Source organism: Marmota monax, unplaced genomic scaffold (assembly GCF_021218885.2).
Source record: "Marmota monax isolate L192 unplaced genomic scaffold, Marmota_monax_Labrador192_F-V1.1 WCK01_AAM20220418_F8-fsc00149, whole genome shotgun sequence".
Taxonomy (NCBI): domain Eukaryota; kingdom Metazoa; phylum Chordata; class Mammalia; order Rodentia; family Sciuridae; genus Marmota; species Marmota monax.
This window is the reverse complement of record NW_026693170.1, coordinates 89,786-116,069: the sequence shown is the minus strand read 5'-3', so window position 1 is coordinate 116,069 and position 26,284 is coordinate 89,786. Positions and strand designations below refer to the sequence as shown.

Here is a 26,284-nt window from a genome sequence, read left to right as displayed (position 1 = left end):
CTTATTATCTGAGCACATCATTATTATATAATACTCTAAAGAATTGAACACAATGCTCAGTTTATTCACCATATTGGATTTCCTAACTCAGATGGAAATGTGAAAATAATTTCAACAATTTTAGAATAATTTCCTTTAGCTTATTGGTTTAGTTTGCTCTTACAAAGATTATAATGAAAAAAAATTAGAGCTCTTTGTTTATAATTTATTCATTAGAAGTTATAAAGCAAGCAATGACACATTAAATATGAAGTCTCCAAATAGTTCAGGTACAGTGTCATGTACGATTTCTAAGATTCTCCTCACATAGGAGACTCATAGAGCATTGGAAAGCAGGCCATGGGACAATGAGACTTTAAGAAAGAAGCTCTCTAAAATGGACTTAACCAACCTCAAAAGGAGGTTTGAGGATATTTGAGGATAAAGAATGTGGAGTTCTGTGGCTGGGATTGTGGCTCAGCAGTGGAGCATTTGCCTAGCATGTGCAAGACCCTGGGTTGGATCCACAGCACCACATAGAAATAAATAAAATAAAGGTCTGAAGTCCAACTACAGCTAAAAAAATAAATATAAACAAAAAGAATGTAGAGTTCTGACTTCCAAGGGCGACCAACATCTGCACATGCATTTTAAACAAATAAAACATAACTTTGCAATAAAAGGAGATTTTTGCCCCCTTGAAACTCTTTGAATCAGCTAGGGCTCAGACAGCAGAAGGCATGGACTTTGTCCAACAGCTCCCTCTCTTTGGAGAACAGGCAGAGTATCGCATTTGTTCTCCTACCTTAAGGTAAATATCCTTAGAAAAAAGGGGGAAAATAAAAAGAACTCCTGGATTACATGAGAGAGAAAATGTTTTTTAAAAATTTGTTTTTAGTTATCCATAGACTGTTTCTGTGGTGCTGTGAATCGAACCCAGTGCCTCATGCATGCTAAGCAAGCGCTCCACCACTGAGCCACATCCCAGCCCGAAAACATATTTTTTGTGAGAGAGTCACTGAAGGGATAGGTGTCAAAAGAAGCTTGGGGAGTAGCCATTGGTCTGTATTTCACCCATGGGTCCCACTTAGAGTTTAGGCAGCCATGGGAAGCCACCCTTTCTTGTTTCAGTCCCCTTGGTGGTTATAACTGAATGCCATCCCATACCATAAGGTGGCTTTGAAACCATGAGCCTTATTTCTCACGGTTCCCCGGGCTGGAAAGTCCAGGATGAAGGCAGGTTGGGCACCTGGACAGGGCCAGCGTCCAGCTCCTAGACAGGACCTTCACGCAGTGTCCTGACGTGGTGGGAGAGGTGGGGGGCTCTCTGGGTTTCCTTCAGAAGTGTGCTATTCCAGGCCCCCTCCCTCTGTTCATCCTCGGGCCTGTGGTGGATGGGATTAGCCCACCCTCAGGACCTCATCCTCTGCCCAAATTCCAGCCTCCTTCTGTTGTCACCTTGGGAGGTAGGATTTCAATGTGAATTTGGGAGCAGGGACACAAATGTTAGCATCACAGGTCTCATGAGCTTCAGGTAGGAAGGAGGTGAAATGGCAGGGCTGTGGATCTTGTGTAAGATTTTGTAAGTGCCCTTGACCTTAGTGGGTTCTCAGTGGGTAGGGTTGAATCTGAGTAAGAAACCAGGTCTCAGGGGACAACATAGTTTACTGTCCTCTCTGCCTGCACCCGTCCCTGGACATCTGCCTCCTGATGTGCAGCCTGTTCATCTGGAAGGTTCTGAGAAGGCTGGGAACTTGAGTCAAGCTTATAAAATTCACTTAGGTTACAAAGGAGAGCTTATTGGCTCAAACAACCCCACCAAGGAACCGGCAGGGGTCAGGTCCCAGATATGTGGATTGGAAGCCTCCCACCTCAGCCTCGCTGATTGCTCGTGGGCTTTGCCACACCATAATCACAAGGTCTGACATCGCCCCCTCACCTCCTAACAGTTCAGCTAACAAAAGATTTCAAACTATGAAGATGGTTGTCCCATGCTCATGGGAACAGGTGAATATAAATCCTGAGTCATCTCCCAGTTCCAGGATCTGAGGGTTTGTCAGTAGCTATTAGGGGCTGGGGATGTGGCTCAAGTGTTAGCACGCTCACCTAGCATGTGTGAGGCACTGGGTTCGATTCTCAGCACCACATAAAAATAAAATAAAGATATTGTGTTAGTAGCTACTAGAGCAGAGCATCCTTGCACTCTGACCATCGATCCTCCCTCACTGTGCACATTCACCAAAGACTTGCAAGAAAATGTTTATAGCAATGCTTCTCATAGACCCTTGATGAAGACCACCCAAGTGTCCCCCAAGAGAAACATGGATGAACAGCCACAAAACATTCACACAGCAGCAAAGGCCACAGGAGTGAGAATGCCTGGTCTATTTGCCCTGCGCAGCCCAGGGTGGGCCTCCCCACAGCACTCCACAGGGGAACAGACACCAGGCAGGGTTCATTGGGTATGAAGTACAGATGCCAGTGTTGTCGGGACCCCGAGAGTGGCTCCTCCTGGTGGAGGGCCATGGAGAGGGCTGGAAGCGATCTGTTTCTTCTTTTGGTTCTGTGGTTTTGGGGATTCAACCCAGGCCCACTAACATAGTGCTCTACCACTCTGCCTCATTCTTAGCCTCTGTTCTGTTTCTTAATATCAGTTAATGGAGAGTCTCAGTATGAGAATTAACCTAGGTAACATATGCATCTTAATATACATGTGTCTGTGTGTGTCATGGATAAACCAGCTGTGATTACCCACAATGGACCCACTATGCAGTCCTGAGAAACAAAGCACTGACACATGGTGTAATGCAGACAGATTCCAAAACCATTTGAAGGAATGAAAGAAACCAGGCACACAATGTCATGTATTGCATGATTCTTTTAGAGGAAATCCCATGCGTATGCAAAGCAGGTGAGAGGCTGCCCAGGGCTGGATGGAGGAGGTGATGGGAGTGGCTGCCTAGTGGGTACAGGGTCTCCTTTCAGGTGATGAAACTGTTTTCATACTAAACAGAAGTGAGGGCTGGACAGTGCCATGATTGTGCTAAATGTCACTGAATTGTTCACTTTTAAAAGGTCAATTGTGTGTCAGTTGATTTGTACCCCCCAGATTTAAAAAACTACAATATAATTTAATTGAAAAAGTTTGAAATGGTGGGGGGGAATTTGAAGTTCTCTGAGAATTTAGTTAACTTTCCAAAGATGACACAGGATCTTGATTTGAGTGCAAGCTGCTCCTCACAATTGCCAGCCTTGGTCCCCACCCCACACATGTTGTAATGGTCACCCCTGGGCTGTGGCTGTGCATTGTTTCAGGACAAGGAGTCCTCCATGTAGAAAAGTGGGCAAGTCGCTATTGATCAGAATGGTGAGGACTTGCAAGGACAGGATTCCATTTTGAGAAGTTGAAGAATCTGTAACTTCTGATCCTTTGAAAGCACCAAGAATTACCTAAATGCTGTGGAGACATGAACAAGGGGGAGTCAGGTCACAGTCCACCTCAGCCTCCAGGGATTGGTGCCAACTCTCTCCCCCTCACCCCAAAGCTACCTTGATTTCTGAATCTATTAACTTTATGATTGCACACCTAATCATTTTCATTAGCATTTTCAAAGCTTTTTGGATTGAGGCAGCCAGAAAGAAAGGAGGGAGCCAGGAGAGAAAGCAGACATGACCCACAGGCTTCTGAGAATCCATCCATGATGTTTAGCACGTGGAGCTGATCATCTGACCCTGTGATGGCAACAGGGACCCCATCATTGGTGGGGGACAGACAGCCCCCCTCCCAGGTGTTGTTCTGTTAAAATTCTCTCTGGAGTGGCACTGGGATGGGTCCTGAGGCAGGGCTGGCACTGGCTCCTGCAGTGCTTCAGGGACAGGAGAAGCCCCCAGCAAACAGCAGTCCAATGGGACTTATTTTGAATTAAGGTGTGTACATTTTTAGACACAATTCAATTGCACACTTAATAGACCACAGGATAGTGTAAACACAACTCTGTATTTCCTATGACTCCCTTTACTATAATATTTGCTATGTTGCACTGGTGGAGTGCCAAGCCTGTAACTCTTTCTTCTATTCTCTTCTCTTTCTACTTTTTTGTTTTTGTACTAGGAACTGAACCCAGGGTGCTTATTCACTGAGCCATATCCTTTCCCTCTTGTTAGATATATGGTCTCCCTAAGTTGCTTGGGACCTTGCTAAGTTGCTGAAGCTGGTCTTGAACTTGTGATCCTCCTGCCTCAGCCTCCAATTTGCTGAGATTACAGGAGTGTGCTATCCCACCCAGGTATACTCTGTTTTTCTTTTGTTCATCTTCTTTTCGTGGCACTAGCCTCCTTCAGTCAAAGCCTGTCAAACACCTGTCACTTAGCCAGGCTACTGCCTGCAAGTTCCCAGAGTCCAAACCCAACCTGCCACCTGTTTCTGTGTGACCCATGAACTAATAGCTTTCCTATTTTAAAGTGGTTCAGACCTTGCCTTTAAAAAAATAGCCAATAGTGATTAACATTTATACCCCTGAAGTTTATATGAGAAATTTCAGGATGTATTTTACTCAGCATTATCTTTTTTTGGGGGGGGGTGGGGGCTGGTGGCTGCTTGGATCTCCCAAGGCAGAGTTGGATAATTGTGTCAGGGACACTAAGTCTTTAATATTTCTAAAGGCAACATTCACTGCACCTTCCTCTAGGTTATGGCGAGTCCTCAAGTGTCCCCCCCACTGAGTCCAAAGGGCTCTCACACTGTGGGTTTGAGAAGACCCCAATCCCACCCTTCCTGGCCACCTTAGTGCAGAGGGGAACATTGCTTCCACTTTCGGTCTGTGTTGTAATTGCTGGTCAGTGAGCACCAACTCCGATCCAAAACATAGTGTTCTTTGGTGCATTGTTCAAAGGTTCTTTGCTTGAATGTGAACGGGAAGGTGCACTTGGGGGGATCTGCAGAGGAGGGGGTAGGAGAAGGGGCTGTGAACACAGTCTTCAGATCGTCTCTGCTGATTTTACAGAGCATCAGGGTTTTCTGCCAAGGTCTTTAAATGTCAGTGAAAATTATATAGAAAAGCAAGGATTTGAACTCAGGCCTTCCTGATATTCCAAACCATGCAGCACTCTGTTCCCAACACCCCTTGGGTGCTGGGACTAAGCTCTCCCTCCTTAGCTAACTCACCAGTTGCTGTGCAGTATCGCCACCTTCCTCGGAACACGTGGTCAAGGGAGCACCAATCAAAGTCACTTCGGACCGCGGTGCAGCTGTGGTAGACGACGTCACCATAGATAAATGGAATGGCGCACTCATGCAGAATAATTTCTGGCAAGAGAACACGTGTGGAGTGCAGGGCAGCCCCGGGGAATGGACCTCAAGCGTGCATCTGGTCATCTGCACTTGCCTGGCTCTCCCTTGCCCCGCCACCTGTTGGCCCCACTAACTGCCTTTCCTGTGTGGTGAAAATCCGAGGGGACCGTCGAAGGAGACCTTCTTGTGCACAGAGTGGGTGCAGGGGGGCTGCTGGCTTTCTGAGGATGCCCGTCCTCCAGCGACCACACCGACTCCCTTGGCCTGACCCTGAGTCCTCCTGTCTCTGCTCTCCCCTCCCTCTCTCCTAGACAGGCGTGTCTCCTAGGCTGCCAGAGTGAGCCCCCCGCACCTCCACACTCTCCGCTTCCCCCACCGGCTTCCTACCCCAGCATTCTGCCCTGCCTGCAGCAGTGACTTGGCCTGCAGCTCCCAGCCCACCTGCGCTGCAGGGGAGCCAGCTTCCTCAGTGACACGTGCTGCTGGCCTGCTGAGGCCCCCATTCTAAGTGCAAGAAATCGCATGCAATGGTTGATGTTCTCACCAGATTAAGAACCTGAGGCGTATGTGGGCTGAAGGATAGGAAAACTCTCTTGATTCAATCATACCAAAATGTGAGCTGTATCAAAACATCTCATGCTTCTCCATGAACATATAAACGTATTACTTGCCCACTGAAAGGAAAGTAAAAAGAAAGAGCCCCTCCCCCATTCAGTGGCTGGTGTCACTTTCAATGGAGAAGAGAACACTTTTCTGGAAGCTTAGGAGAAAAGATTTGGATGGGCAACTGATGGGCATGTTCAACCATCTGACGTGGCTGTTCTGACCTGGGACAGACTTTCCTGTGAGGAAAATGACACAGGAAATGGTGAGGTCACAGCAAAGGGCAAGCTACTTTTGGGAATCTAATGATGTTAAAAGGGTGGAATAACTTCTGAGATACTGAAAAATAGAGATGGTCTCCCTACCTTTAATTAGAAGATTTAAATGGGAAATCAAATCTGAAACAGAAAAAAAAAAGGTGAAATTTAGACCACATAACGTTCTCCTTTCCCAGAATAACAGCTGTTTAATGCAGCCTGACATTCCCGTATCTGACTGTTTTCCCGAGGTAGGAGCACCTACAATACCCCAATCGGGGATGACTGTAAGCATTTCCAACTGGGGATCCTGCTTCTCCCCAGGGAAGCCCCTTCATGCAGTTATGAGCTGGGTGTCTCCACAGTCCTCCTTTGTGTAGGTGAGAGAAAATGTGGCTCATCCAATGTCCCTTTGCTGGAACCCAGTAGTTCTGCCACAATAAATACCAGTCAGCGAGACACTCTCCAAAGAATGGGTGACATCAGTGAGGAACCAGGAGAGCACTGCCACACACGTGCCATGGGGACCAGTGGGCATATGTGAAGATCTGGAGCCAGGGGCGCGTATTGGAGGCAGTCAGGGGATGGCTGCAGCACGCAGTCTGGAGCGGGGCTCCTCAGCTGGACTTACAGAGCGTGGTGCTGGTGCAGGGTGGGCACACAGCGGCACTGGCAGCGGTGCTGTCTGAAGCCTGTTTTCCTGTGCGCTGGTGTGCAGTGACCTTTGTGAAGTTCATGATTCTGGCAGAGGCTTTCATTATGGTTGGTGTTACCAGGGAGCCTGCCTTCACAGCATCCGGGGGTTACTCACTTATTGTATTTCTGATTTTGTTGGAATTCACACGAGTGACTTTATTTTGATCCTGACAGCAAAATGAATCTTCTTTTATTTTTCCCCATTTTTTTGACTCACGATAATGATAAAGAATACTGGGGTTCACTGTGCCCATACACGACTTCTTCAAGGTCATTCCCCAGTCCCCTTGCTTTCCCATCCTCTGGCCCCCTGGTCTGATTCCTTTACTTTTGGGTCTCCCTCTCATTTTCATGAGATTCCCCCATTTTATTCCCTTCTTTCTCTCCAGCTTCTGCATATGAGAGGAACATGTGACCTGCCTGTCCGAGACAGGCTTATTTTACTTAACATAATTGTCTCCAGTATCTTCCATCTTCCTTCAATGACGTAATTTTGCTCACCTTCATGGCTGAATAAAACTCCATGGTGTATATAGACTACATTTTCCCTCTACATCATCTGTTGACACACGCCTGGGCTTCTTTTCTAACTTAGGTAAGGTGAATCTTGGTGCTATAAACATAGCTCCGCGTACCTTGCTGTAGCATGCTGACTTCAGTTCTTTTGGATAAATACCAAGGAATGGGATAGCTGTGTCATGTGGCATTTCTGTTACCTTTCACCCCGTCATCCCCCCTCAAGCAAGCCCTGTAATTCTTCTGAAAGCTACAGATTCAGCAGGTGAATTAACAAGCACATGTGTTAACTAGTTTTTACTCTATATTCTACATGAAGGAAAGCTTATTCCACATACTGGACTGTATTTTTGAACTTGCTTCTTTACCAACATATCTAGGCGAACTTTCCAGAACAACACTAAATTGTTTCCCTAGAAGATTTTAGTACTATATAGATGAGAATTTTGAGGCTCAATAAAGGCAAAGAAATGTGTTCTGAGATCATCCAACCAGGAAGTACCAGGAGCTGGAACAAGGCTCTTCAGAGCTTCCCTTGTCACCAGCTGCCACCCAGCATTGAAAGGTAAAGTTTCTGTGGACAATTGATTTTGCTCTTGCTCTTGACTGTCCCCTCACCCCTCACCAGCCTCTCCCCGTCACCTGCATCCAGGCCACACATGCAGACAGCCAGCAGCACCCAGACCACCAGGTGCCTCATCGCCTCTGATAGCCCTCAGAGGACATGCACCTGGGCGAGCCTCACCTCCGAGTTTATACACTGCCTTTCTGCTCCTCCTCCTCTGGTCACTCTCACCCCTACCCTGCCACATTTTCTTCCTTGTCCTGAATCTCAGGGTGCTTAAAAATCAGGAAACACTCACGTTAGGCTATTCTAGAGCTGCATCCTGAAAGCTGATCCCTGGAGCAGCACTGTCACCCTGGGTGGGGAGGGATGTTAACAATTCAGAGCCTCAGCCCCTCCTTGCACCTGCTGAACCTGGTGGAGCAGCCTGGGTTCAGCAAGCCCTCCAGGGGTCTGCTGTTGGCTTAAGTTGGAAACCACTGTTTTAGAGGGTGCTACTACGTCCACATTCCTTCCTTTCATATTCTCCCTTGATGATTCCTACTTTTAAAAAATGATAGCCTACACCTGTAATCCCAGCAGCTCAGGAGGCTGAGGCAGGAGGATCAGGAGTTCAAAGCCAGCCTCAGCAACTCAGTGAGACCTGTCTCCAAAGAAAATACAAAATAGGGCTGGGGATGTGTCTCAGTGGTCGAGTGCCTCTGAGTTTAGTCCCCGGTACCCCACCCCCCAAATGTTGTGTTGGGTGTTATAATTGTACACAGCAGGGGGTCCAACCTAATGTGTTTGGACCTGTATACATGGGATCCAGCACCCCCCTTCCCTTCCCTTCCCTTCCCTTCCCCCGGGGATCCCTCCTGAATCCCACTCCTTTGCTCTACTCCTTTCCCTTCCATTCCCATGATATTCCTTTTTTAAAAATTCCTGTTTGTTCTCTTTAGCTTTTGCATATGAAGGAAAATCCCCACCTGTGACTCCTGGCCTGGCCATTTCTCCGGGTGCTGTCCTTCTGTTCCTTCTGTTCACCAGCACATGCCATCCTTTCTCTCTTCTTAAGGCTGGGTAAAACTCCACTGTTCTGGTGTAGATAGGAGGTGACCCCCAGAGGCTGGTGTGTGAGGCAGCCCGAGAGTGTCCAGCCTTTGCCTGACCGGGCATCCATCCTGTGATGGGATTTCCTCTTTCCTCTTCCTTGCCCTCTGCCATGATGTCTGCCTCCCCTCTGGCCCAGAGGAACAGAATCTGCCATCTATGGACCGAGACTTCTGAAACTGCAAACCTCAATACACTCCCCCCCATAATTTTGTCAGGATCAAATTTTCTTTCCCACTCATCTGCTGACAGACTCCCGGGCTGTTCCCAACTCGGCTGTTGGGCGTGGAACACTGTAGCACATTGAACAAATGCCAAGGAGTGGGCTCCCTGGGTCGGTTCCATTCCTAGTGCTTTGAGGAATCTCCTTAGCACCAGGTACTCTGCGGGGTGCCAGCCCTCATTTCTCAACATTGGGATCCTGGATGTAGTCAATGTTCAGCCTTAACTCCTGACAGACCCCTAGATGAGACGACTTGCTCACACCCTCACAACACACCTACGAGACAAGCATGACCCCTCAGACCCCAAGCCTTCAGTGTGGACACCTAAGACACGAGGATGACCTTGTAAGGGAAAAGCCATCGCTATTTAACAGCAGAAAACAAATTTGACAGCACTGTAAGATTTCTAGTTTTCTGTAGCCTTCTGGACATTTGTAATATCACAAAGAGTTTTTAAAAACCCGAGTGTGCCAGGAGGTGAATAGGGAACCTGGTACCTTTGAACAAGCAGGTGGTTAAAGAAGCAAAGTTCTGTGAAAGCAAAACGAAAGAGAATACACAAAGAAAAAGAAATGGAGGTGACCTTGGCGGCCAGGGACATTTTCAAGGGGAAGCGCGGCAGCCACAACGAGGCTGTGGGTCTATAGGGTTTTAGCAGAGTCAGGTCTTTGGGAGGAGGTAGCTACTCTTGATGGGCTTTGGGTGGGCAGGGGGATGTGGGCTGAGTCATAGCAGGAGATTTTTTAGCTGCAGCAGGAGGGAGTCCTTGAGCAACCAGAGGAAGGATGATAGATAAGGGACAATGTGAGGGTTCAGAGTCCCCAGTTTCCTTTTTCCCTGGAGGGGTGTGAGTTTCCACCTCTTTAATTTGATAACTCGAGCCATAGGATTTATGCCACGAACCCCCATGAGGTACAGGTGCAGGGACAGGAGATGAAGCAGGGAACCAGGTGAGATCTGGAAGTTTTCAGACATTATTCCCAGGGGAACAGCCCCCCAGGAAAACCTTTCATCTTCTCCTGGTACAGCTTATCAAAGGCTTCACCTTGGGCCACCGTGAAGTGATTCTTCCAGTCCCCACAGGTGCCTGGCAAACACAAAGCAGAGACTCAGATGAGAGCTACCCACAGGTCTGACCCCAGCACATCTCCCTGATGTGTCTTGCCATCACCTGGGAAGGACACTGGGGTAACAGCAGAGCGTCCAGGGCTCACCGGGGAGCCACCTGACCATCACACCCTTTCATACTTTACCCACCTGGAAATGATTTCCTGCCTTCCCTCTTGTCTCTCCTGGCCCAGCCCACACACTATGCGCCCTTAATGATGGCAGCCACATCTTCTGATACATCTGGAACCTATCTGCTTCTCACTACTGCCATTGCCACCACCTTTGGTCAAGCCCACGGCATTTCCGACCTGGATGACCGCAGTAGATTGTGAGAGGTCCCTGGGCTCTGACTGCTCACCTTTGCGAGTTCTCCCCAGCACGGCAGCCACTGTGATCTCTCTCCAGGTCCAGGGATCCAGCCCCTTCCTGCTCCATCTCCCCCAACCTGGGTGTGACTCTAGGTGACGGGTCCCTTGTGGTTTCCCTCGCCGTCCCTTGTGACTCTCCACTTGCCTGTCACCTGGTTCTCTGGCTCAGCCTCACACGTGACAGGCTTCCCTCTCCTCAGCCGCATGTCTCCTCCCTCCTCCTCGGGGCTCTCCTAGCAGAGACTCACGTCTCGTCATCCCATCCGTTGGCCTCATTCAAGTCTCGACTCCAAGGCAACCTTCCAAGTGAGGTCTCTCATCACCAGTTTAGAGTCGTTCGTCTCCATCCTTATTTACTCACAGCAGTGATCAAGATGGACCTGCTCTGCATGTGGCTCGTGTGTGCATATGGTATGGATTTCTAACATCTCAGGAAATCAACATTCTTAAAAAAATGCCTAAGACTTCGTGTTTCAAAGAGTGCAGACATATTGTATATACTCAATAAATAATGACTGAAGGGATTTATGGAAAAACAAGGAGTGTACTAACAATGTGGCCATTTTACAGGTGAGAAAAGAAAGTCCTGGGTGGGCAGCCCAGCGAGAAAGCGATGGACGCAGAAAGTACGTCCCCCATGTTGATGGGGAAGTCCTGAGCACAGCATTATTTTACGTATCCCATAAGTTAATTTGGAAGTGGTAGGGCAACATGTTAGTTAAATTAGTGTGACCTTTAGACTGCACACTAGTCTATTAATTGATATAGATCATGTAAATACAAACAGCATAACTCAACTCGAATGGATATGAATAACAGGGCAGAGGTCTGGTATGTACCTGGTATCCTGTAGATGTTACTCTCGTGTTCATCGTTATCTTCATGGTTAGAATAGTTGTTTTTTTTAGTGGTCAATGGACTTTATTTTATTTATTCACTGCGGTGCTGAGAATGGAACCCAGTGCCTCCCACGTGCTAGGCAAGCGCTCTAGAGCCCCAGCTCCAGCCTTAGGAGAGTTTTTGTGGATTTTCTCTGCTCATGTGCTGCCCAGAACATGACTGGCTACTGGTGATCCAGAACGAGGCCCTCCTTCCTAGAATTTTGGTAAATATAGTATGTATGGCTTCCCACCCTGAAACGGCAGGCCCCAGGACTTCACCACAAGGTGACTGCGGGGCGTGACTCCACCCTGGCTTGTACCTGTGAACGCTTTGCCACGATAGACCTTGTGAGGAAACAGGGTGAAGGAAAGTTCCAAGCCACACGTGCTGCACACAGCCGGCGCTTATCTCAGTGCTGCAAACAGAACCTTCCAGGAAAGCTCTGATCCAGGAGGGAAGTTGGACATCAGCGGGGGAAGCACCTGCGTGTTGTGGCGAGGCTCCTGCTCGCTGGACGCAGGGCGCCTGCTGATCCCGGAGCAGGATGAGGAGTGGGCTGCTGGGGCCGGCTGCTCGGGGTCTGCTCACTGGTGGTTGGACGACTCCGCGGGTTACTTTTCCTTCGTCTCACTGTGCTGGTCAGTCAGAGGAGAACCCCGTATTTCTCCTCCTGTGCCCCACGTGTCTGACCAATGCTAATTTGAAATCCTGCGTATCCTGCAGGTATCAATTTCTGTTTTTCCTCAATCCTCAGCGGTCAGAAGTCTTACTCCAAATTCTTGGGCGAGGGCTGCCATAGCCACAGGGTGGGGTGCTCCTCAAGGAGTGGAGGCTGGAAGTCTGGACGAAGGTTCTGGAAGCTTCCTTCTGAGGGTTTCTGGGAGGATTTGTTCCAGGCCTTTCTTCTTGCTGGGGAGATGGTTGTCTTCTTCCTGGGTCTTCAGATTGACCTCCTTCCATGTCTCTGTCTAAATGTCCTCTTTTGCAGGCACGAGTCACAGTGGCCCGTGGCCAGTGTAATGGCCTCCTTTTGACCCAGACACCTGGGAAAGGCCCTGTCTCCAGAGGCAACCGCGTTCTGAGGTCCTGGGGGCCGGAGCCGACACTGACTGTGATGTGACAATGGTGTGATGTTTTCAGGAAACCCACTGAGCTCAGGGTCTCTTTATCGTGTTTACTCTTCTGTGTTAATGACTTGAGAGATTTTGATATTCTGATCAAGGGAAGTTTGGATGTTATAATGCGGTGGGTAAAGTGTCTCTACCCATGCTGGTGACTGCACTTTAACTTAAAAAGTCAGCGTATGCTTTGATTAATATGTCTTTCTGTTGATTTAGCAAAAATCGTTGTAAAGTGCCTATTCTGTGATGTGTAATAACCAGAGACAGGAATGTGCAGAAATATCCAATAATACAGTGGTTCCAGGGCTGACAGTAATAACTAGAGGTAATAATAACCAGGATTGCCTGGGGAAAATACGACAGCTGAGGTGTGGAAGTGCCACCGAAGCCAGAGGGTGACGACCTTGGCCGCTGGGAGGCACCTTGGGTGGAGCCTGGAGGATGTGGATCTGGTGGGAGGGATGGGCCATTGGGCAGGCCCTGAGGGCCACATGGGTCCCTGTGGCTCTGGTCTCCCTCTCTGTCCACTCAGACCACCAGGAGCGGAGCAGCCCCCAGCCCCAAACAAACCCTTCCTCCTGGAAAGTCTCAGGTCCTTGGTGGCCCATGCCAAGCTGACTAATGGGACAATGGTGGCTCCTGTCTACCAGGGTATCAGCACCAGGGGAGATTCTCTGGGGCTGGGCTTGGGGTTGTGGTAGGTGTGGGAGGTCCGGGAGGGCAGCAGCTCTCTCTGCTGTCACAGTGGCCCGCCCAGGCAGGACGCAATGCCGCCTGCCCCTCCCAGGCCCTCTCAGCTTCCCCCAAGCGCCTGGGCGCCAGGAGTCAGGGTTGGTGGCGCAGTCCCCTCTGGTGAGTGGGCACGGCCTCCAGTCCTCCCGCATTCCCAGGTCAGAGCCCTTCCTTTTACCTTTTCTTGTAACTAAGAACCCGGTGTTCATGAGCTCCTCAGGAAGGACAGCAAGGTTGGACATCTTGTTTTGTTTCATGACTTGGAAGGAGCTGTTCTTGAGGACGGAGTCCAGTTCTTCTGGACTCAGCTTCTTCCCCAGGAACTGACAGATCCTCTCTATGGTGCTTCTTGGGTTCTAAGGGGAAAAAACCCCGTGTGAGGATGGGAAAGAGCGAGACAAAAGCGAGAAGGAGAGGAGGGGCTGTAGAACGAGGAGACAGAGAAGCAGGAAGAAAGAGAGGACCATGATCTGGAAGTGAGCAAGGACCAGGTGGAGTGGGTCAGCCTGAGGTCCCAGAGTCTCTGGAGGCTGAGGCCAGAGGATCACAGGTTGGAGGCCAGCCACACCTTGATAAAATCCTACGCAACTCAGTGAGATCCTGTCTCAAAATAAAATATAAAAAAGGGCTGGGGATGTGGCTCAGGGGTTAAGTGCCACTGGGTTCAATCCCCAGTACCCCACACCCCCACCAAAAAAATCCTTCAAAAAACAGAAGTGAGGGCTGGGGTTGTGGCTCAGGGGTGGAGCGCTCGCCTGTCATCCATGAGGCACTGGGTTCGATCCTCAGCACCACATAAAAGTAAAATGAAGACATTGTGTCCACCTATAACTAAAAATAATAAACATTATAAAAGAAAAACAGACGTGAAAGAGGATTGAGTTGAATATAAGAAGAAAAAAAAAGGAAAGAGGCCAAGCAGAGCGGGCATGAGGGATGTGTAGGAGGTGAGGTGAGGACAGACGTGGGTTTCCTTTTTTATTTTTTTTATTTTGACACCTCCAAGACAGGGCCTGGGGTTTCTTCTCTATATCTAGCAGTTTTATTGGAACACAGCTTTGTATATTTATGTGTTCATTGTGCTACTGGGGACTGAACCAGGGGTGGTTTCCCAGTGGGCTGCATCCCATTTATGTTTTTATTTATTTTTTTCAATTTTGAGACAGGGTCTTGCCAAGTTGCTGAGGCTGGCCTTGAACTTGTGATCCTCCTGCCTTGGCCTCCCGAGTCACTGGGATCACAGGTGTGCACAACGACACCCAGCTTGAGGAAAGGGATTTTTATAACAAGAAATGATGTGCTTGGGATGGACGACCTTCTTCTCAGGACTACCGTGCTTTTATTATCATTTTTGTTCCATGGGCCCCAGTTACCATCTAACAAGAAGGTGCGTGGCTGTGGCAGTGACTCACAAGTTCTCTCTGAGTTGGGGGAGAAGTGCAGGGGGGCGGGGGCTTGCTCTGGAGCTGGGGCCGAGGCCTCTGAGCTCGGCCAAGGCTTCCTGGCCCAGGAGGGCCCTGCAGCAGGCCCTGTGGCAGGCGGGGTGTCTCAGGGGAGGGAAACACCTGTGTCTCTGCCTCCCTCTTTTGTCTGTTTCCACTAAAGGTCAAGTTCTTTTCTAATGGTCCAGTCGCTATTAGGGTTGTATTTTTTCATACTTTCTTTAAAAATTCCAAAAAATCAGAAAATTTTGAAATTTCTAATTCACATTAATCCCATTCATAATTAATTGACTCCCACAGAGCAACTGCACGTATCTACGATGTCGCTACAATGTGCCACGACCAGAACCAGGGCCCCGGCATGTCTACACCTCAGACTAGGTCACCAGTCCGTGTGGGCGCCTTCAACTTCCTATTAGCTGATTGGAAAGGCCTGAGCCCTCGTTGCCCCTCGTTGTCCCCTGGGCTGCGGGACAGCAGGCTCTGGTTCTGCTCTCCAAGGAGCCCCAGTCCCTCCTTCCAGTTTTGAGCACCCGTGGTACCTTTGGCACGTCTAGTTCTGGGCGTGTCCAATGCTTATTGACACTGAGCCCCGACTCTGTCCTGTCTCAGGCAGCAGAGATGACGGACAGTTGGACAGCTGGACACACCTCGGGGAGGAAACCGTTCCCACCCGCCCCTCTCAACACTGGGTCCTCAGCAGCATTGTACCTCGTGCTCCCAGGAAAACCTGAACCCCATGGGGTGCAGGCCAGGCACAGGAGGGCCCTGTGGATGGTGCAAGAGGAAGTGAACTGGAAGACGTGGGGAGGGAGCCGGAGCTTGGGGAGGGTCAAACAGAGCAGGGCGATGGAGGCCCAGGGCTCATCTCACTCTTGTGACCCCTGAGAGGCTCTGCTTGGACAGGGAGCGTGGAGGGGAGAAACTGAGGACCAGGGACGTCAGGGGGAGTGAGGATGTTGGGGCGCGGGCAGGCGCTGGCCATAATGGGGCTCACCTTCTGCAGTTCCTCATAACTCAGCAGCAGGACGTTCTCCCTGTGTCTCACGGACATCCAGCCACGAATGTGCTCAAACCATGATCCATAGGGCACTGCGGGGAGGGCACAGGGGGGCAGGTCACACACTCCAGGAGAGCAGAGAAGCTACACTCCCCCCCAGCCCCTGCCAGGCTGGTTAGGATACAGCTCACAGATGACACGCCTATGTACTTACAGCGTCCAGGGTTTCCTCTCTTACCAAGGTCACCACTCCCTCTACATCTACCTTCCTCAGTGGCTCTGACAAAGATTAGCCTCAGGGAGGTCTCTAACAGTGGGATTAGCTCTTGAGTCTCCACTGCCCTACACACATACACACACACACACACACACATGCATGCACACACACATGAACATACATGCAAGCACACATAGGCACACATGCATACACACGCACAAACACACATGCATGCCCACACTAACATGCACACACACACATGCACACACATGTATGCACACAGACATGCATAGGCACACACGCACAAGCACACACAGGCACACATGAACAGGCACACACACAGGCACACACGCACATGCACACACACACATGAACACACATGCATGCACACACAGGTGCGCACACACATGCACACATATGTATGAACACACATGCCTGCACACATACACATGCGCACACGCACATGCACACACATGCCTGCACACATACATGCATGCACACAGTGAAATGTTGGGATCCAGATGATTGGCCTAGTCTTCACCTTGCCCGCCCATGGTTGGCCATCGCTGGTGGCTAGGCAGCCTCGTGGCTTGTGCCACGGGAAGGACCATGCACAAGAGGGGAAGCCACCTCTCCTCCAGGACCAGAGGGAGCTTGGAGGGCGGCTCTCTCCAGGAGCATCCCGATTCCTCCTGAGGGCAGGGCCTCTCCCACTGTCACCTCTGACAGGTTCCTGCCCCTCCCAATGTTGTCACCCTGGTGCTAAGCTCATGACACATGGCCACGGGGGGGGGGGGGGACATTTCAGCCATATCCAAACCACAGCGTTCTGCCCTGGGCCTCAAGGCTTGCCTGTCCTCCCCACAGGCCTGAAGTCCCAACTGTCCAGCACACTCAAGAGTTCAAGTTCAAGGCTTCATCTAAGACTCGGGCCAACGTCTTTCAGGTGTGAACTCCGTTTCCCTGCTTCTGGCGTCCCTGGCTTGCTTCCTGTGGCTCCTGTGGTGACAGAGGTCACAGAATGACAGGAGCAGACCCCTGGGGCCTCTCTCAGCAGTGGAGGTGGGGTCTGGAATTTGGTGGCCTCAGAAAAGAAGCTTTTTCAGGGCCACAGAACATCTCTCCCTTCTGCTGGTGGCACCCAGGAGGAAGGAACAGTGTCAGCCTGCCCCAGAGGCCACCAAATTGGGAATCGAGTGGGTAAATCTGCATAAATATGGGGTAGACGCCTCAGTGGTTTTACTATATTTTTTTGAGCTCCCGGTTGGTGCTATGTTCTGAATGTGGATTGATGCCCCAAACTCAGACAGGAGTCTAATCCTGGAAGTTAAACTCAGGGTATTAAGAGGGACAAGTGCAGCTGGCCGTGTACAAAGGCGTGACCTTGGGAAGTGATCTGTTTAGGTCACTAGAGTCATGGGTCCTGATGGATCCCTGTGGCTTTTCAACCCCCCCTTCTTCATTTTTATGGCACTGGGGATTGAACCGTGGGTCACTCTACCACTGAGCTTCACCCCAGTCCTTTTTATTGAGACAGGGTCTGGCTAAGTTGCTGAGGCTGGCCTCTAACTGGGGATCCTCCTGCCTCGTCCTCCCAGGTAGCTGGGATTACAGACATGCACCACAGTGCCCAGCCTCTTATGGCTTTGTAAGGAGGGGAAGAGAGAGCACACAGAGATACAGGAGCACTCTCCTCAGGATGAGAGGCAGCCCAGGGGCCCCTCACCGGTGCCCATGCCATGCTCTTTGGATATTGTACTTCTGGAACTGTGAGCCCACATAAACCCTTTTCATTTTAAAGTAGTCTGCCTTGGGGATTTTGATACAGTAATGAAAAGCTGACTAATACAACTGGATAAGCAAGAAAGAGGCCTGTGCAGGAGTTCAAGGGAGATGGGGGCAAGGGTGGGGTTGCAGGTGATGGCATCATCACCCACCACCACTGATTCCATTTTGTAAGATTCCTGGGGACCTCTGAAGCACAATCCAGACTTTTCTAGACACCAATGGCAGGATCAAATACACCACTAGTGAGGGGGGCTCCCTGATGTCCATCATGTGGCTTCACTGCCCCCTTCTTCTGAAGGGGAGGCTGGGCGAGGCAGAAAGGAGGCCTGAAGCCTTCAGCTGGGGGCCGCGCTGCTCAGACAGCACTTTATGCTGAGGACGGGGATGGAGGTGTAAGGAGAAGGTCAAGTGTGCAGTGTGTGGCAGGTGACTGCAGTGTGGCATGCAGGGGAAGCCCAGCGGGGAGGCCACCAGGATCCAGGTGAGGAGCAGCAGTGTGGCTGTGGAAGGGATGGCTAGTGGATACTGTTATTTAACAAGGGCGACGAGACACCTGCCATGGGACAAGAGCCATCCCAATACCTGGGGACCAACCATGAGCTCTGGAGGTGCTGGGGTTGTAGTGTGAGGCTCAGGGATAAGGAACTAAATAGGCGCCTGTTGGTGACAAGGACCAAGGAAGGGAGCAAATAGATATGAGTGGAGCTGGGGGTGGATGTTGCCTTGATAGGAAGGAAAGATCCCCGACTGGTGACAACACAGGGCTCCATCGAGGTTCTGGGACTTGGTTTCGAGTTAGATAAGGGAAGGTGGCCAGGGGCATGAGGCAGGGGTGGCCAAGAGAGGACACCGTGCAGTAGGGTGGAGCTGGGCCTCGCAGGTGGCTGGTTCTGCTGCCTGATCAGGAAGAATGGGAGGCGGCGAGTTCGGGGTGTGGGGAAGATGTGCTCAGGGGTGGACACAGGGCTTCGGTGCCTGTGGCGCCCCCTAGTGGACACACTGGCTTAGGTGCCTGTGGAGCTCCTGGTGGACACAGGGACTTAGATGCCTGTGGTGCTCCCTAGGGAGCTGTCTTGGGGCTGCGGGCTTGCGAGGCCCTCGCAGTGGGGATGTGGGCTTTTCACACAGCGTGAGAGACACTGCAAAACTGAAAGCACCAAACCTCTGCTCCCAGAGAGCACAGAACTCCCAAAGCCACTGAGACTTGTTCTTGGTACCAGGGATTGAACCTGGGGCGCATAATCACTGGGCCACACCCCCAGCCCCGTTTTAATATTTTAAAATTCTGAGACAGTTCTCACCAAGTTAGCCTCACCGAGTTGCTTAGGGCCTGAGTTGGTGAGGCTGGCCTTGAACTTGCAATCCTCCTGCCTCAGCCTCCTGAGCCACTGCGATCACAGGTGTGTGCTACTTCTCCCGGATTACTCAGCAAATTGTGAAGCAGAAAGGAAAAGAGGACAAAGGGAGCTTTGAAAAGAAACGGCTTTTCCAAAGAATGCTGGAAGGTCAGGATTTCATTTTTCAGGAAGACAAGGACAAGCTGACTTTCAGAAAGTCCCAAATCAGGGAGAGCTGAGAGAAGAGCGTGAGAAGAGGGTCAGTGCCGGGAACTCAGGGGAGGACAGCCAGGCGGTTCCCCACGGGCAGCGGGAGGGCTGGGCTGTGCTGGTGGGCAGCAGAGCAGGAACCTGGGCAGGTCTGGTTTCGGGGGTGATGGGCGGTGCATCCACAGGAGGCGAGATACAGGGCCGCGGGTTGGGGCCAAGAGAGGTCTGAATGGGGACCCTGTGCACCCCAGCTTCTGTGCGTGGAGGACACTCACCATTTCCTTGGATGAACTGTTCAAAGAACTGTTCCAGTGAGTCTGGACTCTTAACAAAGTTGGTCCTGCTCCAGAAAAAATAGCCAGACACAAGAGCATCTCTGGGATTTCTGATGATATAAATCACCTTAAATGGAAACAGGAGAGAATGAACAGTTGATACTGTCATTTCCACCTTTTTTGATCTTTACCTTTATTTATTTATTTGGGTACCAGGGATTGAACTCAGGGGTGCTTAACCACGGAGCCACATCCCCAGCACCCCCCTGTTTGGTTTTTATTTCGAGACAGGGTCTCACTGAGTTGCTTAGTGTCTCACTAAGTTGCTGAGGAGGGCTTTGAACTGGCGATCCTCCTACCTCAGCCTCCTGAGCTGCTGGGGTTACAGGTGTGCACTAACACGCCCAGATTTTACCTTTAATCTTGAGCTTTAATTTGCATTAAATGTCTCCTAAATATGAATGAAATATTTTCGTGTGTGTCTGGAAATTTAACACAGCAGTGTGCTGAGTGAAGCTACCTGCCATTTTTATTTTTGAGACAGGGTCTCCCTAGATTGCAGAGGCCGCCTTAAACCTGCAGTCTTCCTGCCTGCGTCCTGGGTTGCTGGGCTCACCAGTGTGTGCTCGCGTGCCTGGCTGATTTGATGATCTCAGTGACCACAGTCATTAAAGGGACATGCAGGTGAAGGTTCCTAGGAAATATCACAGTGGCCGGATGGACAAAGGCAAGAGGAACCCCTGGTACATTCCTTCTTACCATGAGAAGTGTGTGTGCTCTAAGGATCACCAATGGGGTGATGGATAAGTCATGGCATATTTATAGACATACAATATACAGTCGTTCCCCACCCACGACACACATTCCATTGGGCGAATGAATCCAGATACCTAGGTGCTCACAGCCTGAGTCCATGTGCGGGAATAAAGAACAACCAGAACTAGTCCACACCTGGGCTTGGTGTGCAGTCCCGCAGTCCCTGTGGCTTGGGGGCTTTAGGTAGGAAGATCACAAGTTTGAAGCCAGTCCCACCAATGTAGTGTGGCCCGAAGCAACTTAGCAAGACCCTGTCTCCAAATAAAAAATAAAAATGGCTGTGGATGTGGCTCAGTGGTTAAGTGCCCTTGGGTTCAATCTCTGGCAGAAAAACACAGCAAAATAAAACTAATTTACAGCTGTAATTAAGCATGGTATTTGCCTTTGTGGGTGGGCACTGACTGAGTGGGCATGAGGGAACTTTCTGGAATGGTAGAACTTTCTGGAACAACTCTCATCTGGAAGATGGTTACTTGCTGCAACAGTAGACTTTCTGGAAAGTAGAAGTGTTCTCATCCTATCAGGAAGATGGTAACCCAGTTGTGTACGTATCATCCAGATAATTATTTTTGTAGATGGACATGGTGCCTTTATTTTTATGTGGTGCTGAGGATGGAACCCAGTGCCTCACATGTTAGGCAAGTGCTCTACCACTGAGCCCCAGCCCCATACCTGAGATAGTGTTTGAGATTCACACACACACACACACACAAAGACACACACACACACACACCCCACACACACACTCGGGCAGGATCACTTGGAGTTTGAATATCAGAATTTTGCTTTTCGTTTTGCACCAACTCTCCTGTGCATTATTCAAGGCCTCCGTTTCCCAGCCAGTGATTTATTTGCCAGACTCACATAGACACCTGCAGATAGTTGTAAGGGGACAAATTCATTGTTGCTGCACCCACATGACATTTCCAAGAGAGGAGATGACGATGAGGATGATTTTCATGCTGGGGATTTCCCTCAAGAGCACTGAGCCACATCCCCTTCCTTTTAATTTTTTCATTTTGAGATAAGTTCTCACTGAGTTGCTTAGGGCCTTGCTAGATCACTGAGACTGGCCTTGAATTTGTGATCCTCCTGCCTCAGCCTCCCAAGCCGCTGAGATTACAGCTGAGAGTCACTGTGCCCGGCCAACAGAGGAGATTCTGAGGTGATGTTTCCAGATGTAGTTTAAGTATAGAAATTAAAAAAAAATCATACACAAATGAATACCTTCCAGCAAACTGTTTCCAAAAACAGCACGCAGTGGCTGGGACCCTGGCTCTCCCTGGTCCTTCTGATCAGCTCTAAGCCCCAGGGAGGCTCACGCGCTGGTGGACGCAGGCCCCTGCTCTGTGCAGCAGGTGGCCATCCTTAGAGAGAGTGGCCAGGCCTCCAGAGCCACCTGGGCTCCCGCAGCTGATATGACCAGCTGACTTCACTATGAGGCAGGAGACTTACTATTCCTCTGTTAGGGCAGCAAAAGTGGGGCAATCTAGTACATAATGCAGCTGTAAATGTAAGGTTGTACCTAAAATGTCATTTTCTAAGATTCGGTTTTTGTCGTTTTACACCAAGCTTTTTTTTTTTTTGTACCGGGGATTGAACCCAGAGGGACTTAACCCTGAGCCACATCCCCATTCCTTTTTTACATTTGATTTAGACACAGGGTCTGGCTGAGTTGCTTAGGCCCTCACTAAGTTGCTGAAGCTGGCTTTGAACTCTTGATCCTCCTGCCTCAGCCTCCTGAGCTCTGGGGTTACAGACGTGAGCCACTGCACCTGGCTCCACCTTAACTCAGGCTCCAATAACCTGTGGGCCCTCCAGTCCTTGTCCTCAAGCTTGGTTCTAGGTGTGGCAACATGGGCCTCACCGGATGCCCGTGGGTCCCAGTCCCTCTCTTCCTGCCCAATGAGAAGGCACCCCCAGCAGGATCTCTGGGGCTTTGGGGGCAGGTTAAAGTCTAAGAGGCATTCGTCAAGCATTTCTACAGCATCAGGCACTGACCTTGCCCTTGGAAGTGAAGAAGGACTTGGGGAAGAGGTGGAAAGGAAGGTGGGAGGTGAAGAAGCGCGGGCCCTCCAAGTCTCTGTCTAACTGCTCGGTGTCCCTTCTCTCTATCCAGGGTGAGCGCTTCCAGAAGGGCACTGATTGAACCCACTTGGGGTCCCCGCGTGAGTGAATCAGGCAGAGAATTTCCATCAACCATAGGGTTCCTGGAAAAGAGGGAAAAGTGACGTTCACTCCTTTCAGTGTGACCTTTGAAGTAAAAATTATGGTAAAATAGATGAGCTTTCTGTGATAACCATTTAACATTTTTATTTATTGACTTATTTTTTGCAGTATTAGGAATTTCACCCAGAGACGCTATACCGCGGAGCCCCATTCCCAGCCGTCTTTATTTTTTCACTTTGAGACAGGTCCTTGTTGGGTTGGTGGTGCAGCCTGTAATCCCAGCAGCTCAGGAGGCTGAGGCAGAAGGATGGCAAGTTTGAGGCCAGCCTTAGCGAATCAGAGAATCCCTAAGCAACTTAGCAAGAGCCTATCTCAAAATATCCTGGGCATGTAGCTCAGTGGTAAAGTTCCCCTGGTTTCAATCCCCAGTATCTAAAAACAAAACTACAAACAAACAACCCCCACTAATCAAAAAAAATAAAATAAAAAAGCAAACAAAACAAGACAAAGACCCTCCCCTCCCCCCCTCAAAAAAAAAAAAAACCAAAACCCTGGAGATAGATTCTCATTAAGTTGCCTGGGACTTGTGATCCTCCTGCCTCAGCCTCCTGAGTGGCTGGGATTCCAGGCATGTGCCGCTGTGCCTGGCTCATGACCACTTTAAAGCATGCGCTCCATAGTGTTGTGTCAATTCCCAAAGTTGCTCAGCCAAGGTCCTTAGCGTTCTCATCTTGGAAAATGGAAACTCTGCTCATGAAGCAGCAGCTCCCCCACCTCTTCTCTTGCCCCTGTACCACCATCCTGTTCTCTGTTGCCATGGACTTGACTACACTAGTAGTTTGCATTTTATGGCGCTCGTCCTTCTGTGCTGAACTTATTTCATTTAGCACGATGCCCTCAAGACTTATCTCCTGGGACACGCGTCAGAATTTTCTTCCTTTCCAAGGCTGACAACTAAAATCTTCCATGTGTCACTCGACCACATTTTGTTTGGGCTCTTTTCTGAGATCCTTTTAATATGTTCCCACTGCCCTTGACTTTCCAACCCGTACCCCTTCCAAGGCCATTGGCCTCAATGCTCACCCAGTTTGCAATTCTCCTGCCCCCAGTCCCCTCACATAGATGTGTAATGCGAGTCCTTTCAGTCCCTTGAATTTTCCAAACCCTTGCCGATTCCCAGCTGTTGTCCGTGCTGACTCCCCTACCCTGCAATACCCACCATGTGACTCCATTCCGACTTTCATCTCTATTGAGCGGATATTTCCGTATTATGTGCTCATAGTAATATGAGCTGGGAAGTCACTGGTGTGGGACACTGCCCTTGCTTCCTTGCACCTCAAGACGCCCAGAACATAGAGATTCCCCAGGGAAGTGTAGGGTGCCCTCTCCCACCCCCTTCTCCATACCACCACACAAATGCCTGAATCTGCTTAGGCTTCACTGCTACATTGGCTTCCAGTACCTTTGATGATCTCTGCCGAGCACTTATGTCACTCTGTCCTGGTCTGAATGGAAGTGTCCTGGGCACTGCGCCTTTCTCCCCAAAGCAGCGCTCACTGGCGTGGAGAGCGCGGGCCGTCCCTCTACTGAGTGGGTGAGGAACGTCGCCCTGGCCTTTCTCATGGGCGGTTCCTGTCCTGTTTCCTCACCTGATTTGGGGTAAGACACGATTACTGTGTCTTCATCCTTCATCACAAACTTCTCACATGCTGTTCTTAAATTTTCAGTTTGGTAAAAATTCGGGAAAAGGATCCCTTCGAACCACACACCGTCCTCTGACATGCTGACAGACTGTGCGCGTGGCGTTAGGTCCCAGCTGTAGAGGTCGTGGCAGATGGCGGAGATGGAATTCAGTCTTAAAGTCAAAAGAATCATTAACTTTCCCAACTTTGCAGTGGAATGAATTGGCCGATAAGGAGAAATAAACATTGTGATCTGTGGACGAGAGGTTCCTCGTGTTGAGCAATTGTGAACCCAGCTCAAGGGCATCCTGGGGCCATCTGCTGGTGAGTGCTTGGCAGGAAGTGGTCATTCAAAAAATACACACACGAAACAAACACTTAGAAAAAGATTTATATTTCAGAATGTTTTTAGATGTCTTGAAAAATCATAGAGTACAGGAAGTTTCCAAATTCAGGTTTCAGTCAGATTTTTCTTAGTTTTTCCTTGCTCCAAAATCTGAGTGGAGGACTCCGAGGGCTAATGGTTTCAGTGTCCACACTAGACACCAAAGGGCGCTAGGCCCCGAGCGTGCCGTCTACTGACTTTAGGAATATTCCAAGAAATATCTGCTCTCCTCTGCTTCCTGGCTGTTGTGAACGGAGCAGGGCTCCCCGCCCCAAGCCCTTACCCCAGGATGTTCTGCTTCCCTGGGCCCATAGCAGTGGACTCGGCCCACCACGGACTGAACCCCTGGAGCAGTGAACAAGAATAAACTTTTATTCCTCTAGGTTGTTCTTGTCATGTATTTTGCTCACAGCGTCAAAAAACTAACACGTGGGGCTGGGGTTGTGGCTCAGCGGTAGAGCACTCGCCTAGCACATGTGAGGTCCTGCGAAATAAGGTATTGTGTCCACCTACAGCTAAAAATAAAACAAAAAACACCTAACACATGTGCCAATGATCCGTTTTATAAATGGCGGCAGCATGCTCAGGACCAATCTAGTTCTTTACTTTAGAGGGAGAAACACCGGGCCGTAGAGTGGTTAAGGGTTGTACTCAGCCATGCGCTGATCTCTGCCAAGTGGCAGACCTGGGACTGGAACCCAGAGAGGATCACTCCAGAGATGGCTGACAGTGTGTGGAATGGGGGTCAGCAAAAGGTGTCCTCCTCCTGACCTCTGAAACCTCCCAATGGGATCTCATTTGGGAAAGAGTCTTTGCAGATGTCATCAAGTTGAACACCTTGAGAGGAGATGGTGATGGATTCCCTGGTGTCCCTAAATTCAATGACAAATGTCTTTGTGAGGGACAGAAGACACACAGACGAAGAAGTCCTTGTGAAGATGCAGGCAAAGCCCGAGGGGACGCAGGCATGTTAAGGAATTTCTGAAGCCACTGGGCCATGGGAGAGTCCAGGACAGATTCTGCTCTAGAGCATCCACCCTGGAGCACCTGGCACCTTGATTCTGGACTGTGGAGGGGGCAGCAGTAAGGACCTGTTGTTTGAAGTCCCTGGGTTTGTGGTCATTGGTTATGGCAGCCACAGGAAGCTAATATGGTACTCTTAGATTCGAATGGTATGTGGCTTCCTCCAGAGCTGCGAGTGTCCCCCTTAGTTATTGTCCCCCACTTACGCTGTGCAAAGCTGAAGTTGTCACCACTGCTCAGAATCCTTTTTCCCCGGGGAATCTCTAGGTTCTGGGGGTCCTAATGTGCAAGGAAGCAAGGACAGTCTCCTAAGGACACTGACTTCCCATAGAACTCAGAGCTCTCTCCTTTTCTATTTAAAACGCTCACATATGTAGAAAAACCAACATGAACAATGTCACATGGAAAAGGACTCTGATGGCTTTTCTATTCTCTTTCACACCACTAAACTATATAATCTCAAACAAATAAACTCTATAACCTCTGCACAGACAAAAAGGATCCA

The 26,284-nt window shown here is 49.8% G+C and overlaps 2 protein-coding genes across 4 annotated transcripts; both read right to left on the bottom strand.

Moving 5' to 3' along the window:
• Positions 1-2,839: 2,839 nt before the first annotated feature.
• LOC124100258 (uncharacterized) lies at positions 2,840-9,474 on the bottom strand. 3 transcript variants are annotated; one of them, XM_046455727.2, is made up of 5 exons: positions 8,875-9,474; positions 6,238-6,270; positions 5,144-5,284; positions 4,762-4,914; positions 2,840-3,436 (listed from the first exon to the last, which is right to left on the bottom strand). In XM_046455727.2, exons 1-4 carry the CDS (start codon positions 9,410-9,412, stop codon positions 4,763-4,765), a joined length of 864 nt encoding a protein of 287 aa, XP_046311683.1. In that variant the 5' UTR covers positions 9,413-9,474; the 3' UTR covers positions 2,840-3,436; position 4,762. The 3 variants fall into 3 exon arrangements, with proteins under 3 accessions (XP_046311683.1, XP_046311686.1, XP_046311685.1); XM_046455730.2 differs by lacking the exon at positions 4,762-4,914; XM_046455729.2 differs by lacking the exon at positions 4,762-4,914 and having other exon boundaries at positions 5,144-5,226.
• A 596-nt stretch (positions 9,475-10,070) lies between these two features.
• Positions 10,071-24,599, bottom strand: LOC124100257 (sulfotransferase 2A1). The gene is made up of 6 exons (XM_046455726.2): positions 24,339-24,599; positions 22,522-22,730; positions 19,705-19,831; positions 15,875-15,969; positions 13,614-13,791; positions 10,071-10,309 (listed from the first exon to the last, which is right to left on the bottom strand). The coding sequence occupies exons 1-6, from the start codon at positions 24,562-24,564 to the stop codon at positions 10,197-10,199; spliced, it is 948 nt and encodes a 315-aa protein (XP_046311682.2). The 5' UTR covers positions 24,565-24,599; the 3' UTR covers positions 10,071-10,196.
• Positions 24,600-26,284: the final 1,685 nt, after the last annotated feature.

What these genes read in the sequence shown, in the direction of transcription:
- LOC124100257 (XM_046455726.2), bottom strand. Translation starts at nt 24,564, where the DNA reads ATGATTCTTTTGACTTTAAGACTGAATTCCATCTCCGCCATCTGCCAC. An exon ending in ACAGTTCATCCAAGGAAATG is followed by an intron (nt 15,970 to 19,704) that starts GTGAGTGTCCTC and finishes CCCTCCCCGCAG; the next exon opens with TGCCCTATGGATCATGGTTT. An exon ending in GTTATGAGGAACTGCAGAAG is followed by an intron (nt 13,792 to 15,874) that starts GTGAGCCCCATT and finishes TTTTCCCCTTAG; the next exon opens with AACCCAAGAAGCACCATAGA.
- LOC124100258 (XM_046455727.2), bottom strand. Translation starts at nt 9,412, where the DNA reads ATGTTGAGAAATGAGGGCTGGCACCCCGCAGAGTACCTGGTGCTAAGG. An exon ending in GGCCAGGCCAGGAGTCACAG is followed by an intron (nt 6,271 to 8,874) that starts GTGGGGATTTTC and finishes TTTCTGTTTCAG; the next exon opens with ATTTGATTTCCCATTTAAAT. An exon ending in GCGATACTGCACAGCAACTG is followed by an intron (nt 4,915 to 5,143) that starts GTGAGTTAGCTA and finishes CCTCCTCTGCAG; the next exon opens with ATCCCCCCAAGTGCACCTTC.